This window comes from Lucilia cuprina, chromosome 2 (genome assembly GCF_022045245.1).
Source record: "Lucilia cuprina isolate Lc7/37 chromosome 2, ASM2204524v1, whole genome shotgun sequence".
NCBI lineage: Eukaryota > Metazoa > Arthropoda > Insecta > Diptera > Calliphoridae > Lucilia > Lucilia cuprina.
In genome coordinates this window covers 56,853,827-56,877,033 of record NC_060950.1, presented here as the reverse complement: position 1 = coordinate 56,877,033, position 23,207 = coordinate 56,853,827, and the positions used below count along the sequence as shown (strand labels likewise).

Genomic DNA, 23,207 nt, shown 5'->3' with positions numbered 1-23,207 from the left:
ACGTCACAAAAGAGCATATGCATTTATGTATTAATCACGGAACAGACAGTCAACAACAATTCAATTATTAAAATCACACGCAGCAAATGGCCACAAAACTATTGGGTTCTTATCATCTTTTATGTTCACCGAAAGTTTAATAGGTTCAACATAAACAAACATACAATTGATAAGACTGTTATTCTAAACTATATGTCAACCAATTTGTATAAAAACACCAAAACAATCTGAAAACATCAGCAGTCTTTAGGTATTGGAATTGATCGTTGCATCAAACTCTAATCCGTGGACAGTTTGGTTTGGAATATTACGCGCTCTGTTGAAGGACTAAACAATGAAAATCGCCATTGTTTTATTAGCCATTGTTGGCTTGGTTGCTGCTAGCAGCATTTCTAAGCACGATGTTAAAATTGCCGATAAGGAATTCTTGGCTAAACAAAAGTTCCTTTTCGAAATTGTTTATCGTGTTGAGGATCCCTTGATGTTTGAGGAATGGATTAAATTGGGCAAATCTTTCACTTTTGACAAGTCTCACTACAGCGTAAGTTAAAAAAATTTCTAGCAAATAATTTTCTACTATTTATATTTGTTTCTAATTTGCAGCACTTTGACATGTATATGGAGAAATTCTACGAAGCCTACAAGCACGATGCTCTTTTACCCAAGGGTGAATTCTTTGGTGCTTTAGTTAACACCCACCTTAAGCAAGCCTATGGTTTGTTTGAATTCTTCTACTACGCCAAGAACTGGGAAGTCTTCCAAAGCAACGTTGCCTGGGCTCGTATGCACTGCAATGAAGGCATGTTCGTCTATGCTTTGACTTTGGCCGTCATTCACCGTGATGATTTCCATGGCTTGATTTTGCCTTCCATCTACGAAATCTTCCCTCAATACTTCTTCAACAGCAAATTTGTTTATGAAGCTGAGAAATTCGATTATGATGTATGGAGCAAATACATTATGTACGAAAAGGAATACAAGGATATCCTCTACAAAGACTACGCTACCTTCTATAAGAACCATGACAACCACTACTATTATTACTACACCAAGGACTTCAAGATGTGGCAATGGTATAAAATGATGGGATTGGGCGAACACTGGTACTCTGAGGAACACTTCATGTTGCGCGAAAACTACGAAGAATTCTACAAAGACTCTAAATACTTGGAAGTCTTTGAAGGCACCAAAATGTTCTTCATGCCTGTTGACTACACCCGTGACATTGAATTCTTTAACGAGGAATCTGCTTTGTCCTACTTCACTGAAGATGTTGGTTTCAACACCTACTGGTATTACCTCAACATGGATTACGCTTTCTTCTTGGATGGCAAGACTTACGGTTTGAACAAGGATCGTCGTGGTGAATACTGGTTGTACAATATCCGCCAAATTTTGTCTCGTTACTACATGGAACGTTTGTCCAATGGATTTGGTGAAATTCCTGAGTTCTCCTACTTCAACACCATCGAATACGGTTACAACCCTCAATTGGTTTACTACAATGGTGTTGGTTACTCTTACCGCAAGAACTACTACGAAGTTGAAAGCTACGGTAAATTCGACTACTACTACAAGGTTATGGACTTCTTCAACCGTTTGGATGAAATCATAACCAAGGGTGTATATGTCAATTACGAAGGCAAGACCATTGACTTACGCAAACCTGAAGCCATTGAATACATTGGCAGCATCATGCAAGGCAATGTTGACACCTTCGACAAATACTTCTTCAAATTCTGGTACATGTTTGCCCATATGTACTTCGGTGATGTCGACCACCACGATTTCGAAGTTTACCCCCACGTATTCTTGAACTACGAAACCATGATGCGTGATCCTTTGTTCTACATGTTCTACAAGAAGATCGCTTCCGTCTACTACCAATTCTTCTACTATGTTAAACCCTACACTCACGAGGAATTATTGTTCCCTGGAGTCACCATCAAGGATGTTAAGGTCAGTGAATTGGTTACTTTCTTCGATTTGGTCGACTTTGATGTCACCAACTTGTTGAACGACAAGATGACTTTCGTTGATGGTCAATTCGTTTGGGACAAGACTTTGTTGGCTCGTCAAATGCGCCTTAACCACAAACCTTTCGACTTTGATTTCACCATTGAATCCGACAAGGAACAAAAGGTTGTTATCCGCACTTTCTTGGGTCCCAAATACGATGAATTCGGTCGTGTTATTACCTTGACAGAAAACCGTGAGAACTTCATGGAACTCGACAGCTTCGTCTACACCCTAAAATCTGGTGTCAATGAATTCAAGCGTTACTCTAAGGACTTCTACTGGACCTCTGAAGACCGCACTTCATACACTGAATTGTACAAATATGTCATGCTTGCTTTCGAAGGCAAATACGACTTCCCCTTGGACATCAGCGAACCTCACTGTGCTTTCCCTGATCGTTTGGTCTTGCCCCACGGTTGGGTCAAGGGTATGCCCATGCAATTTTTCTTCTACGTCACTCCCTTCACCGCCGAATACGAACAATTCTCAACCTTCGACTATTCTTACTCTTGTGGTATTGGCTCTGGTGTTCGTTATGTCGATGAAATGCCTTTCGGCTATCCCTTCGATCGTGAAATCGACGAATACGAATTCTTCGTTCCCAACATGTACTTCAAGGATGTTAAGATCTACCACAAGGACACCTTCGCCAAGTACTTTGAACACAAATATGAAAACTTCGGACATTTTGACTACAAATACTACCATTAGATATTATCTAGTGTAAACAGTTTTGATGGATCTTGTAGATATTTAGTTGTGATAATTAAGTAATAAAATAAAAATAAAAAATAATTAACCACAACAAAATTACTGCTTTTTATTGAAATTTTTAATTTTCAGATACGGATAGAAGAAAGTGTTGAAGATTATTTTTATTGTGAAAAAATATTTTATATTATTAATATTAATGATTGTTTAGATAAATTGAATTGTCTAAAAAATAATTTTTTCAATAAGTGGAAATAAAAATGCTACGATTCCGTAATATTCATATTTGCCAAGAAGTACAATAACTTCGGAAAGTCTGATAACCTTTAATCTGTATGAATTGTATGTTCAAAAAATACACTGAACATCATCTTTGTTGGTTTATGCAGTAAACAGGTGCAATGATTTATAAAATATACACAGAAAAAATGTAACACTGATAAACTTATTCTGAAAACGAGTAATGGAAATTGTATAAAAATACAAAGAATTTTTTTAATAAATAGCAGTCTTTTGATTTTGGACCACTCTTCAGCATCTCTAGACCAATATATTAACACAAAAAAAATGAAAATTTCTATTGTTTTATTGGCCGTTGTGGGCATAGTGACCTGTTCTAACTTGGTCGACAAAAAGTTTAGAATTGCCGATAAGAACTTTTTGGTTAAACAAAAGTTTCTCTTCGAAATTGTTTACCGTATTGAGAGTCCCTTAACGTATTCGATAAATCTCGTTACACTGTAAGTTGAAATAAATCTTAGAGAAAAATTTGCTAATAAATTTTCAATTTCAGCACTATGACGTGTACATGGAGAAATTTTACGAAGCTTACAAGCACAATGCTCTCTTACCCAAGGGTGAATTCTTTGGTGCTATAGTTAACACCCACCTTAAGCAAGCCTATGGTTTGTTCGAATTCTTCTACTACGCCAAAAACTGGGAAGTCTTCCAAAGTAACGTTGCTTGGGCTCGCATGCACTGCAACGAAGGCATGTTTGTCTATGCTTTGACTTTAGCCGTTATTCACCGCAAAGATTTTCAGGGCTTGATTTTGCCTTCAATACATGAAATCTTTCCACAATATTTCTTCAACAGTAAATTTATTTACGAAGCTGAAAAATTCGATTACGATACCTGGAGTAAGAACATCATGTATGAAAAGGAATATAAAGATATTCTCTACAAGGAATACGCTAATCAGGACAACCAAAACTATTTCCTTACCAAGGACTGGAAGATGTGGCAGTGGTGGAAAATGATGGGTTTGGGAAAACAATGGTACACTGAGGACCACTTTATGTTACGCGAAAACATTAGCGAATTCTATAAGGACCAACAATTTTTAGAAATTTGTAACAGCACCAACATGTTTTTCATGCCGGTTGACTATACTCGTGACATTGAATTCTTTAACAAAGAATCTGCACTATCTTACTTTACAGAAGATGTTGGTTTAAACGCTTACTGGTACTACCTCAACATGGACTACGCTTTCTTCTTGGATGGCCAAACCTATGGTTTGAACAAGGATCGTCGTGGTGAATACTGGTTGTATAATATTCGTCAACTTTTGTCTCGTTACTATATGGAACGTTTGTCTCATGGCTTTGGTGAAATTCCCGAATTTTCCTACCTCAATACCATCGAATACGGTTACAAACCTCAATTGGTTTACCACAATGGTGTTGGTTACTCTTACCGCAAGAATTACTACGAAGTTGAAAGCTACGGCAAATTCGACTACTACTACAAGGTTATGGACTTCTTCAACCGTTTGGATGAAATCATTACCAAGGGTGTCTATGTTACTTACGAAGGCAAGACCATTGATTTACGCAAACCTGAAGCCATTGAATATATTGGCAGCATCATGCAAGGCAATGTTGATACCTTCGACAAATACTTCTTCAAATTCTGGTACATGTTCGCCCATAAGTACTTCGGTGATGTCGACCAACATGATTTTGAAGTTTCCCCCAATGTTTTCCTAAACTATGAAACCATGATGCGTGATCCTTTGTTCTACATGTTCTACAAGAAGATCGCTTCTGTCTACTATCAGTTCTTCAACTATGTCAAACCCTACACTCATGAGGAATTGTTGTTGCCTGGTGTCACCATCAAGGACGTTAAGGTCAGTGAATTAGTTACCTACTTCGACTTGGTCGACTTTGATGTCACCAACTTGTTAAACGAAGAGATGACTTTCGTTGATGGAAAATTTGTTTGGGATAAGACTTTGTTGGCTCGTCAAATGCGCCTTAACCACAAGCCTTTTGACTTTGAGTATACCGTGGAATCTGACAAAGAACAAAAGGTTGTTATACGTTCCTACTTGGCTCCCAAATATGATGAATTTGGTCGTGTTATAACACTGACAGAAAACCGTGCAAATTTCATGGAAATTGATAGTTTTGTCTACACGCTTCACGCCGGTATTAATAAGATAATGCGCATGTCTAGAGAATTCTACTGGACCATTGAAGATCGCACCACCTACACTGAAATGTACAAATATGTAATGCTCGCTCTGGATGATAAATACAATTTCCCTTTATACATCAGCGAACCACACTGTGGTTTTCCTGATCGTTTGCTCCTGCCTCGTGGCTGGTACAAGGGTATGCCCATGCAACTATTTTTCTACATTTCAGCTTTCAACGCTGACTATGAACCCTACTCCACATATGATTATACTTATTCTTGTGGCATTGGCTCTGGTGTTCGTTATGTCGATGAAATGCCTTTCGGTTATCCCTTCGACCGTGAAATCAATGAATACGAATTCATTGTTCCCAATATGTACTTTAAGGATGTTAAAATCTATCATAAAGAGATATTTGAAAAATATTTCGAACATAGATATGAGAAATTTGGTCATTTTGATCATGAATACTTTCATTGATTATTAGTAAAGTTGAAATATCTTATCAAGAAAAACAATGTTCTTTTTAATTTTGAAAACATAAGAAATTCTTTTGATTATATATTTATAAGGATTTGCATAATTAACTCAATGATACTATCTACTAATTAATAAAGATTACAAAAAAAAACTTCTAAATTCCCTCTTGTTTTATTTTTTATATTTGATTTTAGTTTTATGTATAAAATTGGATGTCTGCATGAGAATCTCAAAAGAGAATTTTATACAAATGTGCAAATCAGGCCTGATAGTGAGCAACAAATATCCTTTTTTAAATCTAGCTGATAATGATTCCTTTGCCTTGATCTTGCCTTACATCTACAAAATTTTCAATACTTCATTAATACGACATAAATGTTCGTTAATGAAGCTGAGAAATTCGATTATGATATCTGAAGAAAACACATCATGTTCGAAAAGGAATGCAAGGATATTCTTCACAATGAATACACTACCTTCTACAATAATCATGACAACCAATAACACTAATTCACCATTGGAGGAAAATTATGCACACGAGTGCATATTGTTACTCTAAGGAAAAGTTTGTGTTAAGCGAAAACTTCAGATAATCCAAAAATTCGTTGAACTCTGCGAAGACAGCATGATTTTTTTCATGCCCATTTACCTCACATGGAATTCTTCAACAAGGAATCTGCTTTGTCCTACTTCAATGGAGATATTAGATTAAGCGCTTACTGGTACTACTTTAATGTAGGATTACGCTTTCTTTTTAATGGCAAAACATTGTGATTACGCAAGGATTTTCGTGGTGAATTCTCGTGGTGAATGTCCATTAGATTTTGTATCGTTTCAACATAGAAAGTCATGTCACGGCTTTCGTGGTTGGTTTACAAGAACTACAAATTCTGACACATGTTCTACAATATGTGCTTCGGTGATTACAACACCCAAGACATCAAAGACAACCAATAATCCTAAATTATGAAGTATGATCCTATGTAAAATGGTCGTCAGATTGTTATGTTTAGGGCTGAAGTGAGGAGGGTAACTGACTGAGAGATCCACTGAACACGCCACGATTTTAAGCCTTGCTCCTTAGTTAGGATAATAGTTGAATATAAAAGCTTCACCACTTATGAACTGACATCCTAAATCGGTGAGAATGAATGAATCGGTGAGAATTGAATCAGCGACCAAATAATATTATTGAATCCAATGCAAAACAGATGAAAATATAAACATCTCATATAATTCACTTAATTAATATGAACTTTCCAGATCACAACATTCCTAATAACTAAACAAAATCCAACAACATATCTTGACTTTCATAAAAACAATTTCAATAATATGACTAGACTCTTTGTCGACAAGCCCCTAATCATATATGGAATAATACAAAACTAACATACAAACAGTGATAACCTCTGACCAGTGTTAAATTTGCGTGTCTGATACACGCAAACAGACATTATGATTAGTTAGAAACACAACACGATTTACAAAAAACTAATGCGTTCTTATCAGCACTAAAAGCAAACAGGTGCAACATAAATATATAGAAACAAACATTTTAACTGATAAGACAAACAAATTGCTTTAAAAAAACAAAAACTTCAATTTATATAAAAACCCTAGTGAGATTTGCAAACATCATCAGTCTTAAGGTATTGGAATTGATCATAGCATTCTAATTCGTGAACCGGTTTGTTTCGAATACTACGCGCTCTATTGAAGGACTAAACAATGAAAATCGCCATTGTTTTATTAGCCATTGTTGGCTTGGTGGCTAGTGCCAGCATTGCCGATAAAAAGGTTAAAACTGCTGATAAGGACTTTTTGGCTAAACAAAAGTTCCTTTTCGAAATTGTTTACCGTGTTGAGGATCCTTTGATGTTCGAGGAATGGATTAAATTGGCCAAATCATACACCACTTTTGACAAGGCTGACTACACTGTAAGTCACTGAGAAACTGCTAATAATAAAAGTTTTTAATCCATACTTCCTTTTGAATTCCAGCACTTTGACATGTACATGGAGAAATTCTACGAAGCCTACAAACACGATGCTCTTTTACCCAAGGGTGAATTCTTTGGTGCTTTGGTTAACACCCACCTTAAGCAAGCTTATGGTTTGTTCGAATTCTTCTACTACGCCAAGAACTGGGAAATCTTCCAACGCAACGTTGCCTGGGCTCGTATGCACTGCAACGAAGGCATGTTTGTCTATGCTTTGACTTTGGCCGTCATCCACCGTGATGATTTCCATGGCTTGATTTTGCCTTCTATCTACGAAATCTTTCCTCAATACTTCTTCAACAGCAAATTCGTTTACGAAGCTGAGAAATTCGATTACGATGTCTGGAGCAAATACATCATGTACGAAAAGGAATACAAGGATATCCTCTACAAGGACTATGCTACCTTCTACAAGAACTTCGACAGCCACCACTACTACTACTTCACCAAGGACTGGAAGATGTGGCAATGGTGGAAGATGATGGGTTTGGGTGAACATTGGTACTCTGAAGATCGTTTCATGTTGCGCGAAAACATGGACCAATATAACAAGGACTCCAAATACTTGGAAATCTTTGAAGGCACTAAAATGTTCTTCATGCCTGTTGACTATACTCGTGATATTGAATTCTTTAACAAGGAATCTGCTTTATCTTACTTCACCGAAGATGTTGGTTTCAACGCCTACTGGTACTACCTTAATATGGACTACGCTTTCTTCTTAGATGGCAAAACCTACGGTTTGAACAAGGATCGTCGTGGTGAATACTGGTTGTACAATGTTCGCCAAATTTTGTCTCGTTACTACATGGAACGTTTGTCCAACGGCTTTGGTGAAATTCCCGAATTCTCCTACTTCAATACTATTGAATACGGATACAATCCTCAATTGGTTTACTACAATGGTGTTGGTTACACTTACCGCAAGAATTACTACGAAGTTGAAAGCTATGGCAAATTCGACTACTACTACAAGGTTATGGACTTCTTCAACCGTTTGGATGAAATCATTACCAAGGGTGTCTATGTTACTTACGAAGGCAAGACCATTGATTTACGCAAACCTGAAGCCATTGAATACATTGGCAGCATCATGCAAGGCAATGTTGATACCTTCGACAAATACTTCTTCAAATTCTGGTACATGTTCGCCCATATGTACTTCGGTGATGTCAACACCCACGACTTTGAAGTCTTCCCTCATGTCTTCTTAAACTACGAAACTATGATGCGTGATCCTTTGTTCTACATGTTCTACAAGAAGATCGCTTCCGTCTACTACCAATTCTTCTACTATGTCAAACCCTACACTCACGAAGAATTGCTGTTCCCTGGTGTCACCATTAAGGACGTTAAAGTCAGCGAATTGGTTACCTTCTTCGATTTGGTCGACTTTGATGTCACCAATTTGTTGAATGACGAGATGACTTTCGTTGATGGTAAATTCGTTTGGGACAAGACCTTGTTGGCTCGTCAAATGCGCCTCAACCACAAACCTTTCGACTTTGAGTTCGTCATTGAATCTGACAAACCTCAAAAGGTTGTTGTCCGCACTTACTTGGCTCCTAAATACGACGAATTTGGCCGTGTTATCTCCTTGACAGAAAACCGTGAAAACTTCATGGAACTCGACAGCTTTGTCTACACTCTCACCTCTGGTGTAAATGAATTCAAGCGCCAATCCAAGGACTTCTACTGGACCACCGAAGATCGCACCACCTACACTGAATTGTACAAATACGTTATGCTTGCTTTCGAAGGAAAATACGACTTCCCCTTGGACATCAGCGAACCCCACTGTGGTTTTCCCGATCGTTTGGTCTTGCCCCGTGGTTGGTACAAGGGTATGCCCATGCAATTCTTCTTCTATGTCACTCCTTTCACCGCCGAATACGAACCCTACTCCACCTTCGATTATTCTTACTCATGCGGCATTGGCTCTGGTGTTCGTTATGTCGATGAAATGCCTTTCGGTTATCCTTTCGATCGTGAAATTGATGAATACGAATTCTTCGTACCCAACATGTACTTCAAGGATGTCAAGATCTATCACAAGGACACTTTTGAAAAGTATTATGGCAAGAAATACGAAAACTTCGGCCACTTTGACTATAACTACTATCATTAAATGTATTGGTAAACTTATGTTGGATGTATAGTAATAATTAGCGAATTAATGTGATTAAGGAGAAAAGGTGTAATTATTAATTAATAAAAAATAAATAATTTAATTGAAAATATAATACATATGTGTTGATTTTATTCGTTTTGCCTTTAAATTTTTTTTTCTAATAAAATGGCTTGTTGAGAAAATGAAGCGTAAGAAACTTTTAGATTTAAATAAAAATCTACTTTTTTCGGAATCGATTATAATGACTTAATAGATTTTCTGGCAAGGACCATATAAAATACCAGAGCAAAATGATTAAAAAATTACGCAAATAATTTTTAAATGAGTTTCACTAATTCCTTATTAATTTTCCACATTTTCAAATATTTAATTGTTTTATTTTAGAAAAGCTGATTATATTGACCGTTTTTGCCTCTAGAATTAAACTTTATGTTCATAAAATGCATTCGTCTACGTCTACGTGGGATGTAGACATATGTGGGAAATCCTTCAGATGGCAGTTTCGATACTTCAGATTCAAACTTTTAACGATTTTATTCTCTATTGTATTATGGACAATAGAAAAAGCAAGAAAATAGTAAAAGAATTAGGTTGATATCTCTTACAAATTAGCGTTTATGTTAATCCATAAAATGGGAATGGTCAAAATCATGTTATGCCTGAATATGAACTAAATATAATGATAATCAAAACCGATATAAATTTTAGTTTCAACACCTCAGTTAAATTAGCCCAGTAAAATATTTACAAATTTTGGTAATGAGTATCGTAGGTAATGTAGTTATTTCATACATTTCTTGGTAATGAGTTGTCGTTATCAATGACATAAATTAATTGTTTTGAATAGATTTTGTAGTCAATTTTAATCCAGAAAAGTCCATTAATGAGATTTGTAACCAGTTATTTTTTGGTCATCGTCAAACAAAAATAAGTAGTTATTCACCCAAAAAGTAACTACTTACATTTTTCTCCAATATTACTTGCCTTCTTACCGGGTAAGTAAAGATTTTGCTGTAAGGTTTAGAAGTTTTTATAAAGCTTCATTTCATCGTGTTATTATCCAATAAAAATAATAGAAATTTTGACAATGAGTCTTGTAGGTAATGTAGTTATTTCATATATTACTTGGTAATAAGTGGTTTGTAGCCAGCCGATATTAGAACTTTTTTTTTACAGAAATAGTGATTTTCACATTTGTGTAGGAATTATTAAAGATAAAATGTTAAAATAACCTTCCTAGTTTTTTGGGCTTCCTTTAAGATACCCTTACCTTTGAGATTGGTTTCGCTGACTCGTTGGTCTTAGAAATATATGGCGTGGCGTTGTCACCTTAACTTGCAGGATTTTCCTTTGATTGAAATATGGCTTGGCTTCGACTGTGCATTAAAAAACAGAGAGCTCTTTCTCAGAGCCTCAGAATTGGAAGAGAGTCCGGGTTTCCCTTTGAAGCATCGTGGGATTGACTAACTATAATTTTCTGAAGAATTTTTCTGTGCTCCAGATATACTTTTCTTACTACCAGGTAGTTGCTATAAAAGTTGTTATAATGGTGTTGTTACTATCATCTGAGGATTCAGAGTCGGAGCCATCATATATATTTCAAGGATGAGATAGCTTAAAGCTCTCTCCGAGTACATCCTCATTTTTCAACCATATGTTTTTGTCAATGGCACGCAGTACACTTGACGCATTGCACACCGATGGGGCCAAGGTAGCCACCTCCTTAACATTTATTTTTATACCATGCACCACTTTAGTGGGGAGGATATATTGGGTTTGTGCTGATGTTTGTAACATACAGAAATATTCGTCCTATACCCACCTTAAAGTATACGAATCGGCTTAGGATTTACTGAGTCGATTAAGCTATGTCTGGCTGGCAGTCCATGTAAACCTTGTGCGTAAGGTACAGGCCACAGTTTTTAAGATAATTGAATATAATTTGGCATAAGGACATAGCCTATTGAATATGGTTAAAATCGGTCCTTTTTATCGACTAGCTCCCATACAACCGTACCCCTCATAAAGGGCCTTTGGGCCCTAATCTTTTATGTCAGCAAAAGTCCACAAAACAAGTTTTATAGAACTTAGGAATTACGTTCACGAAACTGAGTTTCTAAACACTGAAAAATAATTCATTCAGTTCCTTTTTTCTCATGATAAAGAGGGCACAATAGGCCTGATTTTGGCCTAGGTGTATTTCTCCGAAGTAGATGTAGTATACATCCTCCTATCAACCTAACCTATAAAACTTTAAATGACACTACCGACTTTTGTAATGATTGATCTTCATTCGACACTAGCCGCCATACAAACTCCACTTCAGAAAATGACTTGAAGGTCAAAATTCACATACAAACACTAATACCACTTTTAAATTCTACATAAATAAGTTTGAAGTAGACTAAACTTCCACTACCAATATTTATAAGGATAGAGCCATATTTTCCCCTACTCCTCTTTGAGTCATCTTGTAAAAAATATTCCGAAATAAAGTTAAAAAAACAAATCAAATGCGGGGAATATAATATTCAAAGATGGTGGACATTCTGCACTACCTCAGCTTGAGGACGCTCGAGGACGCTCTCGGTATTAAAAAGGGGAAAACTGCACCGAGTTTTCCGATTTTTTATAAAGCTTCCATTGGTTTTACATTTTATTAAAAACAAACTTTACCATATCAGCAAAGAACAGGTGGTGAAAGAAAAAAACATAAAATAAAAATTCTACTAGCAATAAACAAAATCTGGGGATCATAACCTTTATATTGGACCCAAATTTGCAAACGCACAGATACATGCATTTGTAAGCCTTATCAGAAAAGACATACTAAAAACAAAATAAATCATTCAACTAACCTTAACGACAAAATTAAAACAAAATCTATATAACACTAAGGTCTCATAAAATCTATTCAGAAAAGGTAAAACGTGGACTTATCAACAAAAAACCCAACACCTGGCTACATATGCTGACTGATAAAATTATACACACATATAAAGAAATAATTTTTCAAGATTGTATATATACCCCAAAAAATTTCTAAAACATCAGCAGTCTTTTGCTATTGGAACTGATCGTTGCATCAAACTCTAAGGAAGGACTAAATAAACAATGAAAATCGCCATTGTTTTATTGGCCATTGTTGGCTTAGTTGCTGCCAGCAGCATCTCAAAGCACGATGTTAAAATTGCCGATAAGGACTTTTTGGCTAAACAAAAGTTCCTTTTCGAAATTGTTTACCGTGTTGAGGATCCTTTGATGTTTGAGGAATGGATTAAATTGGCCAAATCATACACAACTTTTGACAAGGCTGACTACACTGTAAGTTAAAATTAAAAGGAAAACGAATTCAAAAGGATCTTACTGTGGATTATCACATTTTAATTACAGCACTTCGATATGTACATGGAGAAATTCTACGAAGCCTACAAGCACGATGCTCTTTTACCCAAGGGTGAATTCTTCGGTGCTTTGGTGGAAACTCATCTTAAACAAGCTTATGGTTTGTTCGAATTCTTCTACTACGCCAAGAACTGGGAAGTCTTCCAACGCGATGTTGCCTGGGCTCGTATGCACTGCAACGAAGGCATGTTCGTCTATGCTTTGACTTTGGCTGTCATCCACCGTGATGATTTCCATGGCTTGATCTTGCCTTCCATCTACGAAATCTTCCCTCAATACTTCTTCAACAGCAAATTCGTTTACGAAGCTGAGAAATTCGATTACGATGTATGGAGCAAATACATCATGTACGAAAAGGAATACAAGGATATCCTCTACAAGGACTATGCTACCTTCTATAAGAACCATGACAACCACTACTACTATTACTACACCAAGGACTTCAAGATGTGGCAATGGTATAAAATGATGGGATTGGGCGAACACTGGTACTCTGAGGAACACTTCATATTGCGCGAAAACTACGAAGAATACTACAAAAATTCTAAATACTTGGAAGTCTTTGAAGGCACTAAAATGTTCTTCATGCCTGTTGACTACACCCGTGATATTGAATTCTTCAACCAAGAATCTGCTTTGTCTTACTTCACCGAAGATGTTGGTTTCAACGCCTACTGGTACTACCTTAACATGGATTACGCTTTCTTCCTGGATGGCAAGACCTACGGTTTGAACAAGGATCGTCGTGGTGAATATTGGTTGTACAATGTCCGCCAAATTTTGTCTCGTTACTACATGGAACGTTTGTCTCACGGCTTAGGTGAAATTCCCGAATTCTCCTACTTCAATACCATCGAATACGGTTACAATCCTCAATTGGTTTACTACAATGGTGTTGGTTACTCTTACCGCAAGAACTACTACGAAGTTGAGAGCTACGGCAAATTCGACTACTACTACAAGGTTATGGACTTCTTTAACCGTTTGGATGAAATCATCACCAAGGGTGTCTATGTTACTTACGATGGCAAGACCATTGATTTACGCAAACCTGAAGCCATTGAATACATTGGCAGCATCATGCAAGGTAATGTTGATACCTTCGACAAATACTTCTTCAAATACTGGTACATGTTCGCCCATATGTACTTCGGTGATGTCGACCACCACGATTTCGAAGTTTACCCCCACGTTTTCTTGAACTACGAAACTATGATGCGTGATCCTTTGTTCTACATGTTCTACAAGAAGATCGCTTCCGTCTACTACCAATTCTTCTACTATGTTAAACCCTACACCCACGAAGAATTGTTGTTCCCTGGTGTTACCATCAAGGACGTTAAGGTCAGTGAATTGGTTACCTTCTTCGATTTGGTCGACTTTGATGTCACCAACTTGTTGAACGACGAGATGACTTTCGTTGATGGCAAATTCGTTTGGGACAAGACTTTGTTGGCTCGTCAAATGCGCCTCAACCACAAACCTTTCGAATTTGATTTCACTATTGAATCCGACAAATCTCACAAGGTTGTCATCCGTACTTTCTTGGGTCCTAAATACGACGAATTCGGCCGTGTCATCTCCTTGACTGAAAACCGTGAAAACTTCATGGAAATTGATTCTTTCATCTACACTCTTAACTCTGGTGTCAATGAATTCAAACGTCTCTCCAAGGACTTCTATTGGACCGTTGAAGACCGCACCTCCTACACTGAATTGTACAAATACGTCATGCTTGCTTTCGAAGGCAAATACGACTTCCCCTTGGACATAAGCGAACCCCACTGTGCTTTCCCCGACCGTTTGGTCTTGCCCCGTGGTTGGTACAAGGGTATGCCCATGCAATTCTTCTTCTACGTTACACCCTACACTGCTTCCTACGAATACTTGTCTACCTTCGACTACACCTATTCTTGCGGTATCGGCTCTGGTGTTCGTTATGTCGATGAAATGCCTTTCGGTTATCCATTCGATCGTGAAATTGATGAATACGAATTCTTCGTACCCAACATGTACTTCAAGGATGTCAAGATCTACCACAAGGACACTTTTGAAAAGTATTATGGCAAGAAATACGAAAACTTCGGCCACTTTGACTACAGCTACTATCATTAGAAATGTTTTTAAAATATTGTAACTCTGGTTATGATTGACTGTATATAAGAATGTTAAAAAATTATGTATGTAATAAAAGAATAATAAATTAATTATGCATTTATTAGTTTTTCTGAAAACAAAGTATCTGGATTATGTATAGTTGATATAAAATTTAAGATGCTTAATGCTTCGTCCTACATGTTGTAAATGAGTAAGCGATAAAAGGGGATTTGTCAGGTACTTTTTAGTTCTTCAAAATTTGATGTAATATCATCGCACAGTCCAAACGGCTGAACCTAAAATCATGAATTCTAGTTATGTAGATCCACTAAGGAGGGATTTTTGGAAATTTGTACATTTATGGGTAAAAAACGAAAAAACGGGTAAAACTGATTTTCTTAATTATCTTACATAATTTCAGTGATACAAAAAAAATTTAAATGCAAATGTATCTACTCTTAAAATTAGCAGATGGGTTTTTGGTACTTTTTTGAAATTCGTACTTTTAAGGGGTAAAAATGTGTAACAAAGGTGATTTTGGTATCTTTTTTGGCCCTTTATAACTTTTTAACTAATTAACATAATAAAATGTTTATAACTATTTTGGATACATCTCCCAAAATTATGAGACACCTGTTTCCTACTTTTTTCAAATTCAGCCCTTTTTGGGTGTAAAAGGGAGAAAACTGTATTTATGGTACTTTTTTTTAGCACGTTAAGAAAACTTTTTCGGTTTATTGAATTATTCCTATTAAATTACGGACTAACTCTGTAGTATTTATTATTATAACATTTTTGTATTTCTCTGGGGAAAAAAGTACCAAAAAGAGAAAAATCTGGCTCAATTTTTTTAAAATTTAAAAAAGTAGTTTATTTACTCACACAAAATAAGCTATTGGTATATAATTATGGAATTCGAGTACTAAGGCCTATTTAGGTTCAAATTCGAGTAAATTTTTAGGTACTTTTTGAAAACACTATTTTTTTGGAACAAATTAATGTTGATCTGAATGTGTATTTCTAAGCGAAAAGGGGAAAATTTGTATTCTCTTGGTACTTTCCAGTTAGTTAAAATTGATTCTACTTTTGGTACTTTTTCTTTCCTCAAATGATACTCTTTGTATGTTCTTTAATATGAATTCAAAACACATGATTATTAAACATAATGGTTAACCGGAAATTATACATTGAAACAGAGCCATCAAAAAGGGACTCGATTATATTATGCCCACCACACCAACTTCGTTTGTTACGGGCAATTGTGCTAAATTTGGGTACAAAAAAGTATATTCGACTGTGCCGAATCTTATATACCCTTCACCATGATGTGTCAGTTTGAATTTTACTACAAACAAGTAAGAGTGCTATATTCGGCTGTGCCGTATCTTATATACCATTCACCATAGTGTATTTTAAACATCTTTAATAAATTTTAAAATTTTTCCCGACTACATTATTACATCAAAAGATGAACAAAAAGAACACCGATCGATTTTGCTGATTTTAAATAGCAATCTTCTCGAAAGCATGTCTAATAGAATTATTTAAGATTCGAATCTCGCCGATATCTGGGGTCCTCTAAAAACTGATTTCAACAGACAGACGGACAGACAGACAGACGGACATGGCTAATCGACTGCGCTATCTATAAGGATCCAGAATATATATACTTTATGGGTTCGTAAAATTATATTATAGAAATTACAAACGGAATGACAAACTTATATATACCCTTCTCACGAAGGTGAAGGGTATAAAAATCAAAAATACCAATTGTAAAACGGTAGAGACCAAGAAGTCCCCATTTTATGGCTTCTCACTTAATCCGGGCTCTACATGCATAATTTAACATTTCTAGGTACAATATTATAGAAAATTCGAGAAGTACCCCTTGGTACCCATTTCAAGGTTCTTATGCAATTTCATGTTTCCGGGTTCAATATTAAATAAATTTCAAAATGTATCTTTTGAAAAACGAAAAAATACAAAAAAGTCCCCTTTTATGGGTTCTCACTTAATTCGGACTCTACATACTTAATTTCATGTTTCTAGGTCCAATATTATAGAAATTTCAAAATGTATCTTTTGAAGAACGAAAAAGTACCAAAAAGTCCCCTTTTATGGGTTCTCACTTAATCCGGACTCTACAGACTTAATTTCATGTTTCTAGGTTCAATATTATAGAAATTTCAAAAAGTACCTTTTGAAGAACGAAAAGGTACCAAGAAGTCCCCTCTTATAGGTTCTTATGTAATCAAGGCACTACATGCAAAATTTCATGTTTCTAGGTTCAATATTATAGAAAACTCAAAAAGTACCTCTTAAATTTAAAATTTAAATTTTTCATGAAATTTTCGGTGGTGGTCTCGGGTTTTTACTTATATCTTCGTTATTTATGGGTCGATTGGGCTAATTTTAAATAGCGTTCTATTCGATCGTATTTCCGATGGAATTATTGAAAATTCGGATCTCACAGATATCTGTGGTCTTTCGAAAACTGATAGTTATTGGTGTTTACAGGTGAATTTTGACCTTCAAGTCATTTTCTGAAAGGAGTTTTTATGGGGTTTTTTACAAAAATCGGTAATGTCATGAAAAAGTTTTACCCATTTTTGTTGACATAGTAGAATATTTTACGTCATGAGCCCAAAAACCACCTTCGGAGGGTAGAGTTGTATGGGGGCTAGTCTTAATAATGGACCGATTGCAACCATTTTCAATAGCGTTCCTACTAGAACCAAAAGAGTGTGCAAAATTTCATCGAGTTATTTTGAAAATTGTGACAGACAGACAGACGAACGGACGTACGGACATAGCTAAATCGACTTAGCTATGTTGGTATACTTAAAGTGGTGTAGAGTATAATTATATTTAAAATTGTTCATGGTCTTAGTCCATATTTGGTAAGTTTCCAGCATCTTTTAAGAGCTTATTTTAGACATTATGTATTTAAAATAAATTCGTTCTGACTTCTTTTGGCACTGTAAGGCAAAGTACTACTTGATTTAAAATATTTGCAGGATTTGAGAAAAATTGATAAAAATTGATAATTTTTCTCAAATCCTGGCAATTGTTGTCCTGCAAATACCAATAGGTACAACAAACTTTGTCAAAATTCATTTCTAACAATAAAGTTATAAACCAATAATTTGCAATGCTTTTAACACCCACACATTTTCGACACGATTTTAATACAGAAAAAATTAATGTAAAAAAAAACAAACCTGGTGACAATGTTGAAATTAAGCGAAACAAACATATATATTTTTAGAAATCTTAAACTCATAAAATAGCCCTCAATTATAAATAAAACTAAAAATAAACAAATAACAACATAACAAATAAAAACATATGCTGATAATAATAAAAAAACATTAAACATGCACTAATTAAATTATATTATCATTATTATGTCTCAAAGGTAAAAAGAGCAAAATGCTACGTGTATAAACGAAAACAAATCTGAAAAGATAAGCTTAATCCCCCTACAAAACCGAACTTCAAAATTTGTATAAAAACGGTGCAAATTTTAGCAATCGTCAGCAGTCTTTAGGTATTGGAACTGATCGTCGCATCAAACTCTAATCCGTGGACAGTTTGGTTTTGAATTTTACGCGCTCTGTTGAAGGAATAAAAAGATGAAAATCGCTATCGCTTTATTGGCTATTGTTGGCTTGGTTGCTGGCAGTGCCATCTCTAAGCACGATGCAAAAATCGCCGATAAGGATTTTTTGGCTAAACAAAAGTTCCTTTTCGAAATTGTTTACCGTGTTGAGGATCCCTTGATGTTCGAGGAATATATCAAGTTGGGCAAGACTTTCACTTTTAACAAGGCTGACTACACTGTAAGTTCAAAGGATAACATTGATATATGGCAAAATATTTGTAATAAATATGTATTTTAATTTCAGCACTTCGATATGTACATGGAGAAATTCTATGAAGCCTACAAGCACGATGCTCTCTTACCCAAGGGTGAATTCTTTGGTGCTTTGGTGAAGACTCACCTTAAGCAAGCTTATGGTTTGTTCGAATTCTTCTACTACGCCAAGAACTGGGAAGTCTTCCAACGCAATGTTGCCTTTGCTCGTATGCACTGCAACGAAGGCATGTTCGTCTATGCTTTGACTTTGGCCGTCATCCACCGTGATGATTTCCATGGTTTGATCTTGCCTTCCATCTACGAAATCTTCCCTCAATACTTCTTCAACAGCAAATTCGTTTACGAAGCCGAGAAATTCGACTACCAAGTTTGGAGCAAATACATCATGTACGAGAAGGAATACAAGGATATCCTCTACAAGGATTACGCTACCTTCTATAAGAACCATGACAACCACTACTACTATTACTACACCAAGGACTTCAAGATGTGGCAATGGTACAAGATGATGGGTTTGGGCGAACACTGGTACTCTGAAGATCGTTTCATGTTGCGCGAAAACATGGACAAATACAACAAGGACTCCAAATACTTGGAACTTTTCGAAGGCACCAAGATGTTCTTCATGCCTGTTGACTACACCCGTGACATTGAATTCTTCAACGAAGAATCTGCTTTGTCCTACTTCACTGAAGATGTTGGTTTCAACGCCTACTGGTACTATCTCAACATGGATTACGCTTTCTTCTTGGACGGCAAGACCTACGGTTTGAACAAGGATCGTCGTGGTGAATACTGGTTGTACAATGTCCGCCAAATTTTGTCTCGTTACTACATGGAACGTTTGTCCCATGGATTTGGTGAAATTCCTGAGTTCTCCTACTTCAACACCATCGAATACGGTTACAATCCTCAATTGGTTTACTACAATGGTGTTGGTTACTCTTACCGCAAGAACTACTACGAAGTTGAAAGCTACGGCAAATACGACTACTACTACAAGGTTATGGACTTCTTCAAGCGTTTGGATGAAATCATCACCAAGGGTGTCTGTCTATGCTTTGACTTTGGCCGTCATCCACCGTGATGATTTCCATGGCTTGATCTTGCCTTCCATCTACGAAATCTTCCCTCAATACTTCTTCAACAGCAAATTCGTTTACGAAGCTGAGAAATTCGATTACGATGTCTGGAGCAAATACATCATGTACGAGAAGGAATACAAGGATATCCTCTACAAGGATTACGAAACCTTCTATAAGAACCATGACAACCACTACTACTATTACTACACCAAGGATTTCAAGATGTGGCAATGGTACAAGATGATGGGTTTGGGCGAACACTGGTACTCTGAAGACCGTTTCATGTTGCGCGAAAACATGGACAAATACAACAAGGACTCCAAATACTTGGAACTTTTTGAAGGCACCAAGATGTTCTTCATGCCTGTTGACTATACTCGTGACATTGAATTCTTCAACGAGGAATCCGCTTTGTCCTACTTCACTGAAGATGTTGGTTTCAACGCCTACTGGTACTACCTTAACATGGACTACGCTTTCTTCTTGGATGGCAAAACCTACGGTTTGAACAAGGATCGTCGTGGTGAATACTGGTTGTACAATGTCCGTCAACTTTTGTCTCGTTACTATATGGAACGTTTGTCCCATGGCTTTGGTGAAATTCCCGAATTCTCCTACTTCAACACCATCGAATACGGTTACAACCCTCAATTGGTTTACTACAATGGTGTTGGTTATTCTTACCGCAAGAACTACTACGAAGTTGAAAGCTACGGCAAATACGACTACTACTACAAGGTTATGGACTTCTTCAAGCGTTTGGATGAAATCATCACCAAGGGTGTCTATGTCACTTATGAAGGCAAGACCATTGACTTGCGCAAACCTGAAGCTATTGAATACATTGGCAGCATCATGCAAGGCAATGTTGATACCTTCGACAAATACTTCTTCAAATACTGGTACATGTTCGCCCATATGTACTTCGGTGATGTTGACCAACACGATTTCGAAGTTTACCCTCACGTCTTCTTGAACTACGAAACCATGATGCGTGATCCTTTGTTCTACATGTTCTACAAGAAGATCGCTTCCGTCTACTTCCAATTCTTCTACTATGTCAAACCCTACACTCACGAAGAGTTGTTGTTCCCTGGTGTCACCATTAAGGACGTTAAGGTCAGTGAATTGGTTACCTTCTTCGATTTGGTCGACTTTGATGTCACCAACTTGTTGAACGACAAGATGACTTTCGTTGATGGTCAATTCGTTTGGGACAAGACCTTGTTGGCCCGTCAAATGCGTCTCAACCACAAACCTTTCGACTTTGATTTCGTTATTGAATCCGACAAGGAACAAAAGGTTGTTATCCGCACTTTCTTGGGTCCCAAATACGACGAATTCGGCCGTGTTATCACCTTGACTGAAAACCGTGAAAACTTCATGGAACTCGACAGCTTCGTCTACACCCTCAAGTCTGGCGTCAATGAATTCAAGCGCTACTCCAAGGACTTCTACTGGACCACTGAAGACGGCACTTCCTACACTGAATTGTACAAATACGTCATGCTTGCTTTCGAAGGCAAATACGACTTCCCCTTGGACATCAGCGAACCCCATTGCGGTTTCCCCGATCGTTTGGTCTTGCCCCATGGTTGGGTCAAGGGTATGCCCATGCAATTCTTCTTCTATGTCACTCCCTACACTGCCTCCTACGAACAATTCTCTACCTTCGACTACTCCTACTCTTGTGGTATTGGCTCTGGTGTCCGTTATGTCGATGAAATGCCTTTCGGCTATCCCTTCGATCGTGAAATTGATGAATACGAATTCTTCGTACCCAACATGTACTTCAAGGATGTCAAGATCTACCACAAAGAAACCTTTGACAAGTACTTTGAACACAAATACGAAAAGTTCGGTCATTTCGACTACAATTACATCCATTAAGCAGGTGGATTATGTTAGGGATATTGTAAGGTTAATGATATAAGGAAAGGTTATAAACAAGGAAAATAAAGAAAGCAATTTACAAAATGTAATTTTTTATGTGTTTTATTTAATTTTAAGAAATTTAATCATTTCAGTGGGTTCTTAATTCATGATGTTTTTATGATTTCAGCAAAATAAGTATTTTCGGCTTTTAGGTAATAACATATTGGATTTTTAACACTATTTTACTCTTACTTATACCTGGTGTGAAGTTTTCATACTTTTAAACATATTTACCGTTGTATACCACAAAATGTGGCAGGGCACCAGTGATTGCATTTTGATCGACATCAACCACAAAAACTAATAACAAAAATCTGATACAAAATAAAACAATAACAAAAATAGAAATGCGATTTTTTTTGGTGAATAAAAAAATATTGGAAAATAAAAATCTATATCTTTATTGCAACTGACCATAGATAAATGCAGGCATATGCTTCAATATTGCCATCATTAACAGTCGTGAAAATTGTGGAGCGAAGGGTAAAAGTTTAATAAAACTGAATAGAAAATTGAGAGAAATGAAAATTTTAAAAATTTAAAAAAAATATATTTTTTTATATTTTATAAAATAAAGTTTACAATGTTGTGGAAAATATAAATGCATGGAAAGTTTTTTTAAGTGGATTTAATAAAAATAAATCTATGAATTTCTATGTAAAATAAAATTCACCTAAAAAACTACTTCCTTTTGATTCGGCGCATGATATGACTTTGGCTGAAAGTCCACAATCAAAATTATCAAATTGATGGAGCTTACCTGTAAAGAGAGAGAAGAAGAAAAAAAACTATTATAATTTTTGGGTTTAACTGTTAAATAAAGTCAACGCTAATTAAATAAAATCGTTTAGTTATTGTAATCAAATATTTCTCACAATTTTCTAGGTCATTCTTTGGTAATGTTTCGTGATTCTCAAAGAGTTTATTAAAAAAATATAAAACACTTTGAACGTAAGTAATTAGCCGTAAGCATCTGAAGAATTCGTCTAGTATTCAGATTTAGTCATAATCAGGGCAAGGATTTCTATGCAAA

At 36.2% G+C, this 23,207-nt stretch overlaps 3 protein-coding genes and 1 pseudogene across 9 annotated transcripts; all 4 read left to right on the top strand.

Moving 5' to 3' along the window:
- Positions 1–241: 241 nt before the first annotated feature.
- On the top strand, positions 242–2,829 carry LOC111682000 (arylphorin subunit C223-like). Its single transcript, XM_046947296.1, has 2 exons — positions 242–541; positions 604–2,829. The coding sequence occupies exons 1-2, from the start codon at positions 335–337 to the stop codon at positions 2,728–2,730; spliced, it is 2,334 nt and encodes a 777-aa protein (XP_046803252.1). The 5' UTR covers positions 242–334; the 3' UTR covers positions 2,731–2,829.
- Positions 2,830–3,292: 463 nt separating this feature from the next.
- Positions 3,293–5,788, top strand: LOC124418453 (annotated as a pseudogene).
- Positions 5,789–7,318: 1,530 nt separating this feature from the next.
- LOC111682002 (arylphorin subunit C223-like) lies at positions 7,319–9,881 on the top strand. The gene is made up of 2 exons (XM_046947289.1): positions 7,319–7,576; positions 7,640–9,881. Exons 1-2 carry the CDS (start codon positions 7,367–7,369, stop codon positions 9,764–9,766), a joined length of 2,337 nt encoding a protein of 778 aa, XP_046803245.1. The 5' UTR covers positions 7,319–7,366; the 3' UTR covers positions 9,767–9,881.
- A 2,943-nt stretch (positions 9,882–12,824) lies between these two features.
- On the top strand, positions 12,825–22,221 carry LOC111682003 (arylphorin subunit C223). 7 transcript variants are annotated; one of them, XM_046947256.1, is made up of 3 exons: positions 12,860–13,093; positions 13,163–13,438; positions 20,279–22,221. In XM_046947256.1, exons 1-3 carry the CDS (start codon positions 12,884–12,886, stop codon positions 22,127–22,129), a joined length of 2,337 nt encoding a protein of 778 aa, XP_046803212.1. In that variant the 5' UTR covers positions 12,860–12,883; the 3' UTR covers positions 22,130–22,221. The 7 variants fall into 7 exon arrangements, with proteins under 7 accessions (XP_023299683.2, XP_046803212.1, XP_046803215.1 ...); XM_046947259.1 differs by lacking the exon at positions 13,163–13,438 and adding an exon at positions 19,183–20,200 and having other exon boundaries at positions 12,861–13,093; positions 21,021–22,221; XM_046947283.1 differs by lacking the exons at positions 12,860–13,093; positions 13,163–13,438 and adding exons at positions 18,813–19,116; positions 19,183–19,581 and having other exon boundaries at positions 20,396–22,221.
- Positions 22,222–23,207: the final 986 nt, after the last annotated feature.